General features: G+C 37.1%; 1 protein-coding gene across 1 annotated transcript in view; it reads right to left on the reverse strand.

The window, feature by feature from the left end:
* The window catches only part of LOC150098231 (solute carrier family 12 member 2-like), a 279194-nt gene that overhangs the window by 54118 nt on the left and 205522 nt on the right, over positions 1–19554 (reverse strand). The window contains exons 18-19 of the mRNA XM_090406283.1: positions 10070–10176; positions 1728–1939 (exon numbers count right to left, since the gene is read on the reverse strand). Coding sequence (XP_090262409.1) covers positions 1728–1939; positions 10070–10176 — 319 coding nt within the window. The remainder of the gene's footprint in view (positions 1–1727; positions 1940–10069; positions 10177–19554) is intronic.

Below are 19554 nucleotides of genomic sequence, written 5' to 3' on the forward strand. Positions count from 1 at the left end.
TCCAAGTCAAAACCATATGGTCACTCTCTCCAACTGGTAGGAGAGATGTCATCTCAGTTATTATCAACTCTTCTGATGCTATAACCAAATCCAGAACTCTTGAACCTCTTGTTCCCTCTATTACATGTTACCTAAGACATTTTTCCCTCAAGAATTCTAGAAATTCCATTCCCTTATTGCTACATGCATCTTCCTCTCCCCAGTTTATACTACTGTAGTTAAAATCTCCCATAACAATCATTCTTCTTGCACCTGCCAAACTCAATTGTCTAAACATTTCCTGGTCCCCACCCTCTGTACTCCTGGGTCTGTAGCAACACCCCACTAAATATCATGTCTTGCCCACCTCTAACTCACACCATATGCTTTCAAAATGATTAGTATCACTGCCTTCCAAAGTCTCCACTCTTAGAGGACATAGGTCGTCACTTATCATAAGCAGTACTCCACCACCACACTTTCCCTTCCTATCCTGCCGAAAAATGCTGTACCCAGCAACTTCTATTCCTGTTATTATATCATCTTCTGTCAACCACGTCTCAGTGATCCCAATAATTTTTGGCCAGGTTGATGCTATCTGCGCCACCAATTCCTCTCCCTCATTCCGGATACTCCTGGTATTAGCATATAGCATATAAATGCCGTTGTTTCTATACCCAGCATTATCCCCTCTAGACTCCACTGGGCTCAGTGTTACCTGATGTCGTCCCCCTTCTCCCAAGTACCCATTCCCACAAGAGGCCACCCCTGCTACCATCCTCCCTGGGACACACTAACTTTTTCAGAACAGCAATCTCTCCAGATGCCTACGTCCTTCCTTATTCAAATGTAAGTGGTCTCTTGCATACAATTCCTGTTTACAATATAATACAATTTCCACAACTTTTGCATATAAAACATGTTTTAATAACATGTTTTAATTATTCTCTAAAAGAAATAATTGCTTTTCATAGATCACACAGCAAATTATGTAGTCTAAGTAAACGACACATTTGATAACTTGGATACACGAATACATACACCTATTCTGTACATACAAAGTTCCAAATTTAGTTTTTCAAAAGCTACACCTGCTCAAGAATGGTATTACTTCAGGCAATGTGTAGTTTATTGCTTCATTTATGATGACAAAGCAATTTCTCTACAATTGAAAAATTACAATCTCTACAATTTACTATTTTTTGCAGATTGAAAATAATGTATTTCACATATAGTTTAATAAGTTAATGCCATAATTTATGGGTTAATTATGAGATCAGCACCATTTCTCACACTAAATGTGTATTAAATTATGAGTATTAGTGCTTTGGTCCCAGTTTTATTACCTGTTTATTTTCACTATAAGGATCTGTTTGAGGGAGTAACCTACTTTAGTGTTTTAATCATATATTTTATATGTATGAATTAGCATAATAAAAATACAAGTTATTATCATAAATGTTATTATAACAAGACTGCCAGGATGTCAAAATACTCATCATGGGAGATGCTACCTATCAAACACAATTCTCATCAAACTGCAACTCATTATTTTTGTAATACTCATGCTCCTTGTGTTATCTCCATTACATGCCGCCTAAGATGTATGTCCCTCAATAATTTCAGATATCCAGATATTCAATACTTTCATAACAAAATCTTTCAAACATTAAAGGAATCACAAACTTAAATATTTAAGTAAATTTAACATATGAAAATAAAATATAAACTGCCATTTTAGCACTTACTTTGAGAAAGCTGAGATAATGAAGTATTTCTACTAAATCCACTTTCAGTAGAAAATTCACATTTAACCTCTGGTATAAGATTAGAAGACAGTTTTGAATGCTTATTTTGTTTAGCTGGAGCAGAAGTTTCTTCCAAACCAGGATAATCAGAGTAATCAAGGCTTCCTTGAAGTCTAAGGATGCCTAAAGACATGTGCATGTCCAGTGCATCACTTAAATTAAATAATACAATAATTACTATAAAATTATGCAGAAATTTACTATAAAATTGTGACAGATTCAATGCAAAATGTATTCTACTGCTAAAGTATACTCTAATATCAGAGCCCCTAAGATATATATAATTTTTTTTTTTCATATACAAAAACTTAAGAGATATTTCTGTACTATCATGTTACAAAGCAATTTCAACCACTATATTTAAATTTTTGAACTAATGTTTAAAATTAATATTGTTAAGAATTCACTAAAACATACTACTGCTAAAATTTATCACCAAAATTTAAATGAAATATAAATTATAAGAAAAAATAACTTTTATGGGGTAAAGCATCACAAAATATACTCAAATCGATCGCAAATGAGTAGAAAGAGATGAAAATAGAGTGCTGTAGCATAAAAATGGTACAAAAACAGAAGTGTCTGTTGCAAGCTCTGAAAACTGCCATTAATAAATCACATCTAGAATGTAAAGGTTAGTTGTTTACATCAAAGATGAAATTATTAACATTCCTGGTTCTACTGGTTAAGTTAGGTTTTTTAATACTAGCCAGCTTTTGAGCAGTTTTAAAGTTATTTAATATTATATAATTAAATTTTACAGTTTACAAACTTTGCATATGCAGATAAAAATAAGAAAAGATAGAATAAAAGGTTGTAGTGTATAATAACGTCGGCCTGGTTGGCCGAGTGGTTATCATATCCACTATCCAGCCAAGAGGCTGCAGGTTCAAATCCGGCTATGGGCATGGATGTTTGTGATTATCTGTGAAAATACTAGTGGTGGTGGTGGGTAGATGGCGTTGGTGTAGATGATGTGGTTCACCGTAGTTGGTGGATTGATTGGTGGAGGTGGAGAGTTGTAGAGTAATTGTCCTCCCTTGATGAGTCTTTAGACTCCTTGGAGGCGTCACATAATAATAAAAATAATAAGAAGAATAAAATAATTTCAACAGTTCTATAATAAATATTTAATTACATTTCATTTAATTATATTTATCAATGTTTTCTGCAACCACAGAAACATTTTCGCAATCCCAGAGAGTTCAAACTCACAAATTAGGAACCAGTGGTTGTGATTATGCCATAGCAACTAATGTTATGAGGTAAATGTATTATGCCTGTAAACTGTTTCTGATTTCCAGCTGTCTTGCTAGATGAAAATCTCATGTTTCTTAAAGAATAACCCTACCAGCTCCATATGAAACTGGATAATTTATTTTAAAGTGAAAAGCTCTTCTATATATGTTTTTGCCATAATATGATAAATTAAACCTAGCATGGTTTCCACGATCTTTCCATGTAAAGTCAATGTCTCTATTGACTTATTGATCTATCTACAGAAGTCCAGGATGTGCAGCAGTGAAGTTTTCTGGTGATGCATTTTGACAGAAGGAATTACACTGGAAATGGGATGTATTCAGTAAAAGAGGCGTTAGAGAACAGAAGTTGGATAGCATATATTAGATCAGAGATGAGACCAGGAAGAGCAATAATATGTGTAAGATGATTCTGAGCAAGTAAATATGCTGCTATGATTATATATGAAAGACAATACGAACAAGAGGACAGATGAGTTCATGTTCCCAAAATGATTTAGCTTATCTCAATAAATGCTATTGGTTAAACAGTTGATGACAAATATCTTGACAAAAACAGAACTTAAGAATGTAGCATATTCTGGGCAGATAAAAACAATAAAGAAAGGAGAAGTGTAACTGCTAGTCATAACAGGGGAGTTACCATTAGCAATTAACTCTTGGTGAGAATAGTAGTGTGAGGTAGAGGTAAGCAACACAAGATGCTTGTTAATGCATTCGTTCAAGATTTGAAACTGAGAGATGATAATAATAATTAAATTTGCTTATTCATATTTACTTCTCTAACATACCTACCTATCCTCTTCTTGCCTGTGGCACATAAGGCCAAGATCCAACTTTTCCAATTATAACTATTTTTTGCAACCAATTTTGTTTCTCTTCAGCACTCTCAACCAGCAATCTTTCTTTTTTTCATTCATTGTTTACTAAGATAGTTTAGACCTCTGCTGCTTCCTTTTTCCTTCCAGGATCCATGTCAAAGCTACTCTTGGAATTTCCTCTCTGTCAATACTTAGTACATGGTCAGTCCATTTCTATCTGTGTCTCTTCATTTAATTGTCATCCTTTTTTTGTTTTGTCTATGTATATAACTCATCATTTGATTTTTTATCAATTTCCATGTCTCTCTGATCCATATAACACAGCTGTCACAATGTTACTGAAGATATTTATTTTGGTTTTATTATGATATTTGGATTATTACGATAATATATGTGATATGACAATATTATGATGATGTCCTGGCCATACTAATATTTGGGGAGGGGGAGTGCTTAAGGATCAAAACTGGATAACTGGGAGAAGACCATGTAGCCTTTTAAGGAATGGAGAGAACTGACCAGGGTTTCTGACATAATGGCCAATCCTCACCTTGTTGTGCACACTGTTAGGTATCCAACTGGATGCTGAATGAACAAGAATGTGCTGGCAAATTGGGATTCAGCCAACTTCTTGGCTTAAACCATAATGCAAAATAATGTTACAACGTGATAGAATTTCATGCTGACTAGGTTTTCTCCCACTTAAACAATACCCCTATTGTTTCATCAAAGAACGAGAGCAAACAGAGAAAAGTCAGCTAATGGAACACATCCCAACTGAATAACAGCAGAGCTCAAGATTGGCACTATCAACATAAGAAACATCAATGGAAAATAAATGGCACTAGCAGAAGAATAAGAAAACACAGTCAGAAAAAAAAAAGGTCCGCGCGGTTAGCCTAGTGGCTTTGCGCTTCGCAACCATATGTCTGGGGAAGGAGTGTCCTAGGTTTGATTCCTGTCGGAGACGTGAGGAGCTGAAGGATCTTCCTCAGCCATAGCCAAGTTAGCCGGTATTGGGCGCGGGCAGTAGGGTTTTTCCCGCCAGTTTATCTGGTGTTTTTCATCCCGCAAGCAGGCAAACCGGCCCTGTGAACACACACGGATACAGCCAAGAATACCTTGAGGCATAGAAGTGACCATTCTATCCTCGTATTTCGGTTACGAAATCCAAGCATGCTTGGAAGGTTGTGGGCCTTAAAGGCCTGTTAAAGCCATTGGGATAGGATAGAAGAATAAGATAAGTACCAGATTGGCATAACGTGTGTTACCAAAACAAGGACAAAAACAGGTGAGATCTTTCAAATACATCTTGTATTCAGCACTAAATACAAGGATCATCTTGAATGGCAGAAAATATCAAGCAGAGAGATGTGGGCAAATATTAGAATGGGAAACATACAATTATTATTATTACACCCTCCACGGAGTCGACAGACTCATCGTGGGAGGTTCATTCAACACATTTATCATACAGAATCTTAAAGTCCTTAACACTCCTTGCATTAACAACACATTCTGACAATGCATTCCATTCACTGACAATTCTCCATGTAAAAAATCTACTCCATACACCCTTCTTCACCACACATTTACACAACTTCCAGGAATGACCTCTTCCCTCTCACCTTCTACTCTTTTTATAATCTCCTCTGGATTAGTCTGATAAAATGCTCTCACTAACTTAAACATCTCTATCATATCACCTCTCTTCCTCCTATCCACCAAACTCTGCAACCCACATTTCTTCAACCTCTCTCCATAGCCAGCATTCCAAACTCCTGATATTGTCTTAGTCACTCGTCTCTGGACCCTCTCCAATGTCTCCACATCCCATTGAAAACCAAGTGACCAGATCTGAGCATAATAGTCCAAGTGTGGTCTGATCAGTGCCTTATAAAGTAGCACAACCACTTCCTTATCCTTGCATGTTAGAGTATTTCTTATCATAGCAGCACTACGATGTGCAACCTTTGCAACCCTAGCAATATGCCCTATAAACTTCACTCTACTGTCAACCAACACTCCCAAATCTCTAATCTCATCCACTTCCTGCAGTACAGCACCATCAATGTAGTACACAGCCTTACATTTCACCACTCCAAAATGCAACACCTTGCACTTATTGATATTAAAACTACAACTTCACTCTTTTGTCCAAGTAAAAAGTCTATTTAAATCTTCCTGAAGGGATTCAGCATCATAAGTGCTACTTATAATTCTTCCCAACTTTGCATCATCAGCAAACAACTGAAGATATCCATTCAGTCCACATGATATATCATTTACAAACAAGATAAACAGCAGAGGCTCAAGAACAGAGCCCTGGGACACACCACTGGTTACCCTTCTTTTTTGAGACACTGCTGCATCATACACAACCTGCTGGTATTGTTCAGAGAGCCAATCTCTGATCCATCTAACCAAATACACTGTCTATTCCTATTCTCAGCTTGTATACACCAACTTATCATGTGGTAGTTTATCAAACACTTTTGCAAAGTCTAAGAATATAACTGTATATGATTCTCTCTTATCTAACACAGTTGTCATCTTATCATAAAATGCAAGTAAATTAGTGAAACAGGAACTACCCTTTACAAATCCATGCTGATCTTCATAAAGAATGCCATGTCCATCAACCTAATTCTGTATTCTATTCCTTATCAATCTCTCCAACACCTTGACCACAACTGCAGTTATACAGACTGGCCTATAGTTGGAGACTTCTGTCTTAGAACCATGCTTGTGAAGTGGTACTATTTTGCCCGCTTTCCACTCCTTAGGAACCCTACCCACTTCAAGACTTTCATTAAATAACCAGGTCAAAGGCATAACCAACTGTCGTGCACATTCCTTAAGCATACATGGTGTCTCCTAATACTTGCCTCTCTTCTATATATTCCACTGCACCTTTAACACCAGTATGATATACGGTGACAAAGTGCTCATTCAATAATTCCACTACATCCTTTGCAGCTGTTAGTCTGCTGACATGACTATCCGCCAATGTTAGTCTGCCATAATTATTCTTCCTCTTGCTTTCCATGTAGCAGAAAAATTCCCTTGAGTTAACCTTGGCCTGACTAGCCAATCTCCTCTCATACTGCACCTTTTCTTTCTTTATCATGCTCGACACCTTTCTAGCCTGCACCTTATACTCTTCATGGATATGATCACCACCAACTGTCTTGTACCTCCTTCATAACATTTTCTTTTCCAGCACAGCTTGCTTGATTTCACTGTTCATCCAATTTACTCCCACTATTTACTCACTTAAACCTCAGTATGCAGTCATATATTGCTTTCAACATCTTTTCTGCTCAGCTCATTTACTCAACGTACTGATGCTAACTGACTAGAGAGTAATCACTTGCTTTATACTTCCACATGTATCCATTTTTGGCAGTGACCTTTTCTTGTTTCATCACTTCCCAAACAAGTACCTCATGATTACTCTGACCAACCGGCAGCAGTGTCAACACTTCATTAACAACTACATCTTGTGAAGTTATCACCAAAACATTAATGCCTCTAGTTGCTTCAATGACATGCTGCTTAAGATATTTATATCTCAGAAATTCCACAAATTCGCTCTCCTTGTTCCCGTATGCTATCTTCTCCTTCCGGTCTATATTCTGTAATTAAAGTCTCTCATCAGGATCACTTTCTTTTTACATGCCCAACTAATTTGCCTAAACATTTCACAATCAGTATTCTCTGCATTCCCTGGCCTATAACAGCATCGTATCCGATATACTAACCTGTTTATTTCGACTTCACACCACACAGATTCAAAATCTGTGTGTGCACCATCAACTTCCACACTTTGCAGGCACAATTCCTCTGCAATCATTGACAGCACTCCCCCTCATCTTTTCACATTTCTGTCCTTCCAGAAAATTATATATCCTTCTAATTCCATCATCACATCCACCTCAGACAACCAAGTTTCACTTACTCCAATTACTTTTGAGCATACCATCTTAATCAATGCCACACATTCAGCTCTCTTGTTTCGAATACTCCTTACATTTGTGTATAAGCATAACAAGGGGTAAGTTACTATGAGAGGACTATGTTTACATTATTATTAATCTCTTATCAACAATTTTCCTCCAAATTAGTCTATTACTTGTCAGCACACCAATACTGTTTTATCTAACATTTTGTTCTATTAAGGCACTTCTAACTGAATCATTCCACCTAGATCTAATTGATATGCTTTTCCCTCCCATCTTGGCATCAAACACCTGTTTTTGATAACTTTTCTTATTCAATTCATTGTAAATAATGAAAAACAATCTGAAAACAGCAGATTACAACTCGTTTTTTTTTTTTTTTTGAAATAATAAGACAATATCGTATAGATTACTAAAATAAAGAGCTATAAAACTAATTAAAAAAAAAGGCTTCAGTTCGATGAGGCAAAATTACATAAGCAATTAGATATTAGATCCAGCATTATTTCAAAGCTGAATGTAGAAACTATGAAAGTTTCATAAGTTGACCAGAAAGCTTGCAGGAATACATTCCTCGGCATCCCCAAGTTGCCTTAGTGTGGACTACTTAAAAGACGTCGGCGCTAAGCATTTATATATTTACCTTTTATTAGTCCATTTTGATAGGTTTCACTGGCCTGACAGTTATTTCAAACTGGTTGGTTCACTTTAGAGACAAGGCAGCTTGTTTAAGTGTGGGGTTACCTCTCCAAAAATTTGTGCAATCCCTCAGATTGCCTAACAATGAGCGACCTGAAGGATCATTTAACTCGGCGGTGGTTCATATTCCAGGGAAAAGCATCGCTAACATGACTCCATTAGTTAGTGTTAGGTGTTTTCATGTCAGAAAACACCAATTCCTGGATGCTCAAAATGCTCTCAAAGGGCAGACTAGATAAGTAAAGTCCTTTCTAGAAATTAGGTGATCCCCAGATCACTCTAAATGAGTGACCGAAGAATCATCCAACTCAGCATTGGTTCCATTCAATGATATGTTCACCCTATAAACTGAGCAGAACTGCTCATATTCCAGGAAGAGCATTCACTGACAAGGCCCCACACAGGCCATGCCGGAAAACACTAACCCTGGAGACTCAAATTGCCTCCCTCAAAGCAGAAGCCTTAAGAATACCTTTGTTCAGTACTAAGGAACTTGAAATGTCAGAGAAATGTATTTTTTGTAACTGAACTATCACTCAAGAAGTGAACATATCATTGGTTCCACTCAATGACATGTTCACCCTACAACTGAGCAGAACTGCTCATATTCCAGGAAGAGCATCCACCGACAAGGCCCCACACAGGCCACGCCGGAAAACACTAACCCTGGAGACTCAAATCCCCCCCCCCCCCAAAGCAGAAGCCTTAAGAGTACCTTTGTTCAGTACTAAGGAACTTGAAATGTCAGAGAAATGTATTTTTTGTAACTGAACTATCAGTCAGTGCATAAAAGTAATTACTAAAATAAAGAGCCAAAAGGCTTCAGTTCGGTGATGCAATATTACAATATTACATAAGTGGATATTAGATCCAGCATTATTTCAAAGCAGAATATGGAAACTATGAACATTATGCAAATTGACCAGAGAGCTTGCGGGAATACATTCCTTGGCATCCACGAGTTGCCTCAGTGTGGACTACTTAAAAGATATAGGCACTGCCCAAACATCTATATATTCACCTTTTATTAGTCCATTTTGATAAGGTTTCACTGGCCTGACAGCTATGTCGAGCTGGTTAGTTCTCTTCAGAGACCAGGAAGAAATGGACTAATAAAAGACGAATATATAGATGCTTGGGCAGCGCCTATGTCTTTTAATTAGTCCACACTAAGGCAACTCGGGGAGGCTAAGGAATGTATTCCTGCAAGCACTCTGGTCAACTTATGAAACTTTCTTTTCATAGTTTCTACATTTAGTTTTGAAATAATGCTGGATCTAATATCTACTTGCTTATGTAACCAAGTACAGATTTTTAAATGTAGATATAAAGAACAATTTTCCAATTAATGTCATCACAATTTCTGTTGCTTTACTTTTAAGCAAATCATTCGTAAATTTTGCATACAGTGGAAAATTTATAAACTTTTCTCTTCATCTTAAATTAAAACCAAGTAATAAAATTACTGCATACAATTTCAGCATGAATGTTTATTGATATAGTAATGAATCAATTCTGAAATTTATCACTAACAGACTTACTGTATTGAATTAAAATATTCTACTACTTCATCAGGATCACAGTTCTGCCAATTTCCTTTGTAACCCATTAAGAGGATATTAGGACAAAGTTTCCCCATTCCAACAAGCTGTGAAAAATGATTATTATTAATATGGTTTGCAAATAGTAAACATTATTATTATTATTATTATTATTATTATTATTAAAGGACCTCCATGGATAGACAAAAAATGGCATTTTTTATTTTTTTAATTATTATAACTAGAAAACTTAAGTATAAGTAAATTAGCTAAGCAAATGGGAAAAGAGAGATCATTATGAGTGATTTTAATTATGGTAAAATAGACTGGGATGACAAGATAGCAAACAGAAGTAAAGAAAATGAGTAATTTGAGTTTGAGGGACAACTACCACAGGCAGTATGTAAGAGAGGGCACAAGAGGATTGAGGGTCTTGTATTTGATCATCTCAGAGGATGTTATTATAAATGAGGTATCAAATCTCCCTACAGTTAGTGAGAGTAACCATAAAGTGATTACTTGGGTGGTTGCCAACCATGTGAGGACTTCCATGAAAAAAGTTATATGTTGAACTACAAGGCTGGTAATTATAAGAGGCTCAAGAGACAGATTGCAGCTGTAGCATAGAATGAGGGGTTGGCTGGAAATGAGATCAATGCTGCATGGGTGATATTCAAGAACTATCTAGTAGAAGCAATGTCTAAATGTATTTCAAAGATCAGAAGGTTAAATAAGGTGAGTGTGAAATGAATGAATGAAGAGATTAAGCATGCAATACAGAGGAAAAAAAAGGTGATGGAGGCAACATAAGAGGAATGGTAATAATCAATTCCATGAGGAACACAAGGACCAGTCAAGGAGGGTGACTCAGTTGGTAAAGGAAGCAAATGTTCAGTATGAGCAACAGTTAGCTAATGAAGCCAAAAAAAAAAAAAAAAAAATCATAGGGAGTTCTTTTGATATGTAGCCAGCAAAAAAAAAAATAGAATGATTATGATAGGATGGCACTGATTAGAGAAAATGGTATAAGGACAACTGCTGTGGAAGATATAGTTGGGATATTTAAAGAACAGTTCATAAAGGTCTTTCATCCTTGTGAATGTGACATGAGTTTGAGAGCAGTTGATAATGAGGAAGAGAGACTTACTATAAGTGAGCAAGAGGTATATTGGAAATTGAGCAAACTTGATGTTAATAAGGCTCTGGGACTTGATTTAATAAGGGAGGTGAGAGAACTCAAGTATCAAATTATAGGCCTATCTGTGTCAGTTGTTATGGTTAAAGTGTTTGAGAAGCTGGTGAGAACCAGGATACAGAATTGGGTTGAAACCAATGGTATTATCTTTGATGGACAGCACAGATCTGCTAATGGGAGGTCATCTTTTAGTAATCTACTTACTTATTACATTTAGGTGACAGCAGCATTGGATGCGGGAGATGGATACACAGTAGTACACTTAGATTATGTAAAGACTTTTGATAGATTGCCACATAACAAGTTGATAGACTAGAGCCTAGATGGGGTTGGGTATTAGACTAGTGCACTGAATTGGAGATTGGCTGTCTGATAGATATCAACAAGTTGTGTATGGGAGAGCAAATCCCGGACGAGGGAAGTCACTAGTGGTGTGCCTCAGGGGTGTTTTAGGGCTGTTTAACCTGTATGTTAATGATATTAGGGAAGATTTGGATGTGGATATTCAGTAGTTTGCAGATGATGCAAAGTAGGGATGAACTATGAGGAGTAGAGCAGATGTTCAGCCTTACAAGAACAATTGAATAGACTGAGTGAATGAGAATGGGAGTGGGGATGTCAGTTCAATGTTGTAAAATATAAGGTTTTAAAATTTGGAAAACAAGATGGGATATATTGTTGAAGGTGGAAAAAATAAGATATCTTGGAGTTATGGCAGATAAGGATCTGAAATTTACAGGACATACTGCCAAAATTGTGAGGAATAATGAGGAGGACACTGACTTGTAGAAGTAAGGAGATTCTGGTTCCATTGTATAAGGCTCTGATTAGGCCACATATGAACTACTGTGCACAGATTTGATCACCTGGTTTTCAAAAGGATGAAGAGATGTTGGAGAGGGTCTAGAGGTGGTTGACCAAAACAGTTTTTGATATCTGGAATGTTGAATATGAAGAAAGGTTAAGATAATGCAATTTACAGAGTCTTAGTGGATAAAAGGAGGGGGTGATATGTTAGTTAGAGACATACAAGATTTGAATTTACATTAAAGGATTAATATTGAAGAGGTTTATCATAAAATGGTGTGAGATTGGAGGAGAAGAAGAGGTCACCCCTGGAAGCTATATAAGGAGGGTGTGAGCAAGGGAGTGAAAACTAGGTTTTTTGCATGGAGAGTTGCGAATGATTGGTATACATTGTCTGAGAGCATAGTGTCTGCAGAGAATCTGAATGTGTTTAAGTCATGGTATGATGAGCTGTGTATGAAAAGTGACCTCCTAGATGATAAAAATAATACCTTTTAATTGCATATTATGTTTAAGAGTAACATGTCATATGCCATGAGCATGCCATAAGATTATACAGAAGTAACAAGAAATTTTTAGAATATAAAATGTATCTGCATAAGATGAAAATGCTAATGCCTGATTAAGACACTATTATCATTTATGAAAAGGAGAAACAGTATGCAATTAAGTTTGTCATATGATAACAATTGAATCTTTCTTTATGTCTGCCATGAAATTAGAATAGCAACTTATTATAACAATTGCAACATTATAATGGCAGACTGAAAACTAATTTTGAAATTCTGAAAAAGGCCAAAAGCAGGTTGCACCTAAAATGCAGAAGTACTTTCTAGTCTCTTGTAACTTGAATTCTGCTTTCTTGATGCCAACCTGGTTGGTTCAATTATTAGCATATCTATTTTACAATCAACAGATTGTGAGTTAAAATCCCACTATGAGCATGAATGTAAAGAACGATATGTGATTTTGTTTAGGTGGGAAATGATCTTCATCATCCAGATTGAGATCACTGCCCTGCTTACTGGAAGCATGAAGTGGCTTTAAAATGTTCTGTATTTGGTTTCTAAAGAAGGATTTCTGGAGTATGTAAAAATAAAGTTTAAAGAAATACAAAAAATATACAATGTTAATAAAAATAGAAACAACAAATCCCTAGTCCACCCACTAATGTACTATAGGTCTACAAAAACTTTTCATAGGTGGAAGTCACATTTAAAAAAAAAAAAGTTACTGGAGATCATATTTATCATAACCACCTCCCGATTGTCCTATTGCAACTTGAGCTCTCTAGCTCAGTCAGTGTTGGCAATGTCCTGCTGGAAAGATATGGATTTGAATCCTGTCTAAGATGCAAAGGACATTCATAAAGTGTTTCTTCAAAATTAAGTTAAAAGGTTGCAGGTGTTAGCTGCAACACCTTGCTTTCTTGCTTGTACAGTGGTAACAGAGTTCTTCCTCCCAAAAACTTGGCTTTTCATCCCAAAAATCAGGCAAACTCTCTCTCAATCTCTCCACTGACCAAGTTTCATTAAATTAATACACATAATAATTTTTAGACATGTCTAACTAAATTATAGATTGTACAACCTCAATGTTTGAATAGCTTTAAAATTGTCTATTCAATCTGTTACTCCATCCACCATTTTTCTCTTTCTAACATTATTCAAACACAGAAATGTGTCAAATAAATCTGTTAAATGTACATATACAACAAGATTTTTAGCCAAATCTAAAAATATTATGGAATACGCATTTATCTTATTCCAAATTGATCACTTTGTTATAGAAATTTTCATGTGAATCCTACCCATTAAAGTTTGTAAACCTATCACATTAGCACCATGGCTGGGCTAAAGATTAAATGATCTGGAAATCCTGCACTAAAAGACTAAATCTGGAATTTTTTTTTTCATCACTTCAGGCCTCCAATAAGCAGGCAGAGGTCTCATAGCGGGAGATGAAATCATCTACTGCCAAGAATTCACAAACATCATGCCCACAGTGGAAATGAAACTGAAGGCCTATAGGAAGTGCTATCTACTGAGCAAGCCAGGGCAGCATGCACATAAAACCAAAATATCAACAATGATTATGCGAAATCATGAGTATGAATAATGGTCTGATTGTATTTCAGTTCTGATGTTTTTTTCCAGATAGTGTCACTTAGGATGAGTTACATGTTTTATCTAAAAGTCATGAATTTGTTGCTCTTAAAAAAATTAATTAGGGAATTTATTATTATTATTATTATTGTTGTTGTTCCGGGAAACTCCAAGGAGTCGACAGACTCATCGAGGGAGGCCCTAACATCATGTCAAGAACAACTATTCAACATTCACACAGTATCTATCATACCTTGCCTTGAACTCATTCACGGTCATAGCACCCACAACAGACTCTGGAAGCTTATTCCACTCATTTACCACTCTCCAAGTAAAGAACCTAGCTCTAACACCCTTGTCAACCACGCTCTTGCACAGCTTCCATGCATGGCCACTAGTCCTCCCACCACCAGTCATATTTTCAAAAATATCTTCTGGATCAATCTTATAAAAACCCTTCAGAAATTTGAATGTCTCAATCATATCACCCCTCCTTCGCCTATCGTCCAATTTCAGCAACCCACAAATCTTCAACCTATTCTCATAAGGTTCATTCCACAGACCTGCTATCATCTTGGTCACTCGTCTCTGGACCCTCTCCACTTCCTCCCCATCACGAAGAAACCCTGGTGCCCATAGCTGGGCACAGAAGTCCAGATGGGGTCTTATCAAGGCTCAATACAGAGGAACAACAACTTGTTCGTCTCTGCATGTTAAAGTATTTTTCAGAAGCCAAGTGATTTGGTGAGCTGTTTTAGTTACTTTTGCAATGTGCCCCCTAAACTTCAACTCCCTATCCACCAACACTCCCAAATCCCTGGCCTCATCAATCTCCTGGAGTATGGTTCCACCAATGCGATATACTGCTGCTATTCTTTTCACCCCAAAGTGCATAACCTTACACTTTGCCACATTAAATTGACATCCATTTTTCCTAGCCCAGTCCTCCAAACTATCCAAATCATCCTGTAAAATTTTGACATCCTGTGCACTCACAATTGCTCTACCCAACTTTGCATCATCAGCAAACAAGTGAACACTTCCTCTCAGATCCTTTCCAATATCATTGATGAACAAATTGAAAAGCAGTGGTCCAAGAACAGAGCCCTGTGGCACTCCACTAGTCACAAGATGTCTTTTAGACTCCACTCCTGAATAAACCACTCTTTGATATCTCTCCTTCAACCACCCTCTTATCCATCTCACCAACCCTATATCTATACCCATCTGCTCCAGTTTACTGATTAGGGTTCCATGTGGTATCCTATCAAAGGCCTTGGCAAGGTCCAGTAGTATCACTGTAAACCCATTACACCTATCCAGTTCAGCCGTCACTGTGTTATAAAACGTGAGCAAGTTACTGAGGCATGATTTACCCTTCACAAAACCATGTTGTCCCCCATACAATATCCCATTTTCATCTATCCAATCCTGTATTCTTTTCTTGACTAATTTCTCTAAGACCTTGACAATGATTCCTGATATGCTAATCGGTCGGTAATTTACAACAGCAGTCTTGGAACCACCTTTATGCAGTGGAACTATTTTCCCCTCTTTCCACCTGCTCGGGACTAACCCAGACCCGAGACTCAAATTAAACAAAATGGTCAATGGTACTGACAATTCTTTAGCTGCTTCTCGTACAACACGAGCTGGTATACCATCCAATCCCACAGATGTATTGACATTGAGGTTATGCAATAGACTACTCACCTCCACTTCATTAACCACAATTCCCGTATAATCTACTGGTTTATTCGTTTCTGCAATGTCACCATCTGGATGATATACTTTTGCAAAGTGCTCACTCAGTAACTCAACTGATTCAGTTACCTCCCTACCATCGGCATTCTTTAAAATCAATCTCCCATGTACATTTTTCCTTTTACTTGCTACATATCTAAAAAACTGTTTAGGATTCTCTTTAGCCTGCATGGCCAATGTTCTTTCACAATCCTTTTTTTGCTTTTCTTACCACACTCGTCACCCTTCTGGCCTGCGCTTTATACCGTTCATGTGCCTGCCAGTCACCCTTCTCCTTAAATTCCCTCCAGAGTTGTTTCTTTTTTTGCAACTCAAGCTTAATGGTGTTATTGATCCATTTAACCCCTACTTGATTTATTATTCGGACTCTAGGTATACAGTCAGCCATTGCTTCATGCAAGCACTTCTTAACTACCTCCCATGCACTATCAACTTCTAGTAATTGCAGTTGTACATGAAATGGCACTGAACCAATCAAACTCCTAAGCTTGTCATACTTTCCAGCCCGATAATTCCACATGTACCCTGTCTTAATTGAAAATTCTACACCTTTAGCCACCTCCCAAGTTAAGACCCTATGATCACTCTCACCAATTGGTGGCAATGTGGTCATATTTGTTACAGCCAAATCTTCAGATGTAATTACTAGGTCAAGCACTCTCTGACCCCTAGTATTTTCCATTACATGCTGTCGCAGATAGTTATCCCTTAATAACCGCATAAAATCCAATTCCTTCCTCCCGTGTGTTCTCTCCTCACTCCAATCAATGCGACCATAGTTGAAATCTCCCATAATAATCACCCTCCTTCCACCCATTTCTTCTATTTGCTTGTGCATACTGTCACCACCATCTTTTCCATCACCTGGTCTATAGCAGCACCTAATTGTATATTTAGTTCTGCTAGCCACAATCTCACACCAAATGGCCTCAAATGTGCTCTTTTCTCTATCCTGCAATTCAACTTCTATTCTCCTTGGCTGGAGCTCATCAGCTATCATCAACAATACTCCTCCCCCCCATTTTATTCTCTCTGTCATTCCTGAACACACTATACCCATCACATTCAATCCCACTAGTTATATCATCTACAGTCAGCCATGTTTCACTAATACCTATAACCTGTGGTCTGGAAGTGCCAACCATGGCCAAAAACTCTTCCTTCTTGTTCCTAATACTCCTAGTATTAGTGTACATGAATTTAAGACCCCCATTAGCCCCAACCCTACCTTGATGCCTTATATTAACTATCCCACTCTGATTTGTTGTCCTTATTTGCTCTGACATATTATATTCATTCTTACATTCAACTGCCTCCTTAAGGACTGTATCTCTACCCCCCCCCTTAAAAATCTAGTTTCCCTGAATTTGCACATCCACTACATTCAGCAACACTTTCTCAAGTCTTCTTACACCGTAACCATTCAAATGCAAGCCATCCATCTTATATAGATCCTTTCGCCCATCAAACTCACTCCACACATCCACAAATTCCACACCACTCGTCATACATAACCCATGCATAAAGTCATTCGCAATTATAGCCCTCCTTTTAAACATTTCACTGTCATACCATGGCAAAAGACTAATCATTCTAACTCTCTCACTCTTTTCTTTTGCTACCTCAAACAATTCATTCAGGTCTTCTATCATTTCCATTTTATCTCCTTTCAAATCATTCGTACCTGCCACAACAATCATTTCTTTCACCCTTTTCTTTTGCTCTCTAATAGACTCAGTTATGTCCTTTATGGTCGCACCAGGTTGGTGCGATTTTGTCAAATCCTCTACTAACACACCTCGTACTAACGAGTCTCCATACAGCACTCTATCCTTCATTTTGTTCATGTTCACATTCATACATCTATTTTTCCTGTCATACCTTTTATTATTGGTTGGTTCATTCAGTCTACTTTTGTTCATGCACTCTAGCTGCTGTTTTGCTCTTTCTATCGCACTATTCAACAACGCGATCTCATTCAATGCATCTATCTCATCTTTTTTGTTCTCTGAGAAACCATTTATACTATCATTCGCACTTTCTACATTCACACTCTCACAATTCTCTGGTACAACCTCGCCGTTTCTTGTCATATCCCTATTTTCTTCATTCTGAAGTTTGATAAAAATATCACACTCACGATCCGAAATACACTTCAATTCCTCATTCTCCTTACATTTTCTACACACATTCACTCCTTTATTATCATCTAACCACACTCCGACCGCACTCCGCAAAGCGTACATTTCACAGCTAGTACACTGACTCATTTCTTTTATGCTACCGTTCTTTGATAACGATGCCGAACCTTCATTACTGGCCGCCATTTTCCTTCGCACAGGTGCCATACTTATTTGCAACGTGTTTTGTCAAATTATACGTTATAACACACCAAAAATAGGCGCACTAAAATACGCAAGGCAAACAAAACAAAACTACACAATATTAAGTAATTTGTATCGATAACTGAAAATGATACTTATCTTATCTGGAGCTTGCACGAACACTACACATTACGAATTCATCCAGCGGCGACTTCCCAACATAGATTATGTTATAAAACACTTTAGTACACTAACCACGCTAATAAAGCTCCAATAATATACCAAAATTCACACTTAAGTCCATTAAATTGAATCCAAAACATCAATAAATCAACAAAAAACACAAATCTCTCAGGAGCTCTCCGATAGCACGTCCGTTCACCAGCTAGCCTCGACACCAATTTCTTCACTTCTATCAATACAGACTTATATAATGTTCCTCCACACACAATTAACAGTTCAGATGAAACTGTTAATTCTCTCTCTCTCTCTCTCTCTCTAAGGTTTTACTTCCATCTCCTATTCTGAGCCAACAGCCTTCTACTCTCTTTAAAAAAAAAAAAAAAAAAGTAATGATTTTTAAGCAAGGAAAATAGTAGTAGTGGCTCAAAATAGGAAACAATAAAACAAGCAGCTTACCTTGTTGATCTAGGACTATTCTACATACTGCTCACTATCCTAAGATCTTGTGTTAAATCAGATGAATAAAATAAATATACTCATATAAGAAATGCTTTTGCAGGTATTCGTTCACATGAAAGAAACAGATGGAATAGAATAATTTATTGTTTCACATCATCAGGAGAAATATATGAATAAATTAAAAAACAGGTTATAACATACATAGTCCACAGCTCCAATTACAAATGGCATATCACCCAGTCCTCCCCCATTTAAGGACTATTTTGCATACCATACTACAGGATTTTGTGGCATGCTGTGCTTGTGGTATGTATGCATCCCAGCAGTTGGATATGTGGCAGATGAGAGAAGGGGGAATGCATATATGCACAAAATGTAGGCAATGGAAGAAACTTAGTGAGTTAGATATTACAATAACTGACCTCATTGTGTCAGGGGTGGGAGAACCTAGAGAGACAAGTAGTGTGATAGACAGTGAGAATAGCAAGCGGAATATGAATGAAAAAATAAGAGTGAGGAGTGTGGAAGGCTTGAATAATTGTGAAGTTTTCGGAGATTGTCTTCATTGGGAGGATGAATGGCGAGCAAGAGTGGCTAACTTGCAGAGAGAGATAGATGAGCTGAAAGAGGAGGTGGAATGTATCGGGA

Source organism: Typopeltis vanoorti, chromosome 16, assembly GCF_054136105.1.
Source record: "Typopeltis vanoorti isolate ZY-2024b chromosome 16, IOZ_Tvanoo_1.0, whole genome shotgun sequence".
NCBI classification, from domain to species: domain Eukaryota; kingdom Metazoa; phylum Arthropoda; class Arachnida; order Uropygi; family Thelyphonidae; genus Typopeltis; species Typopeltis vanoorti.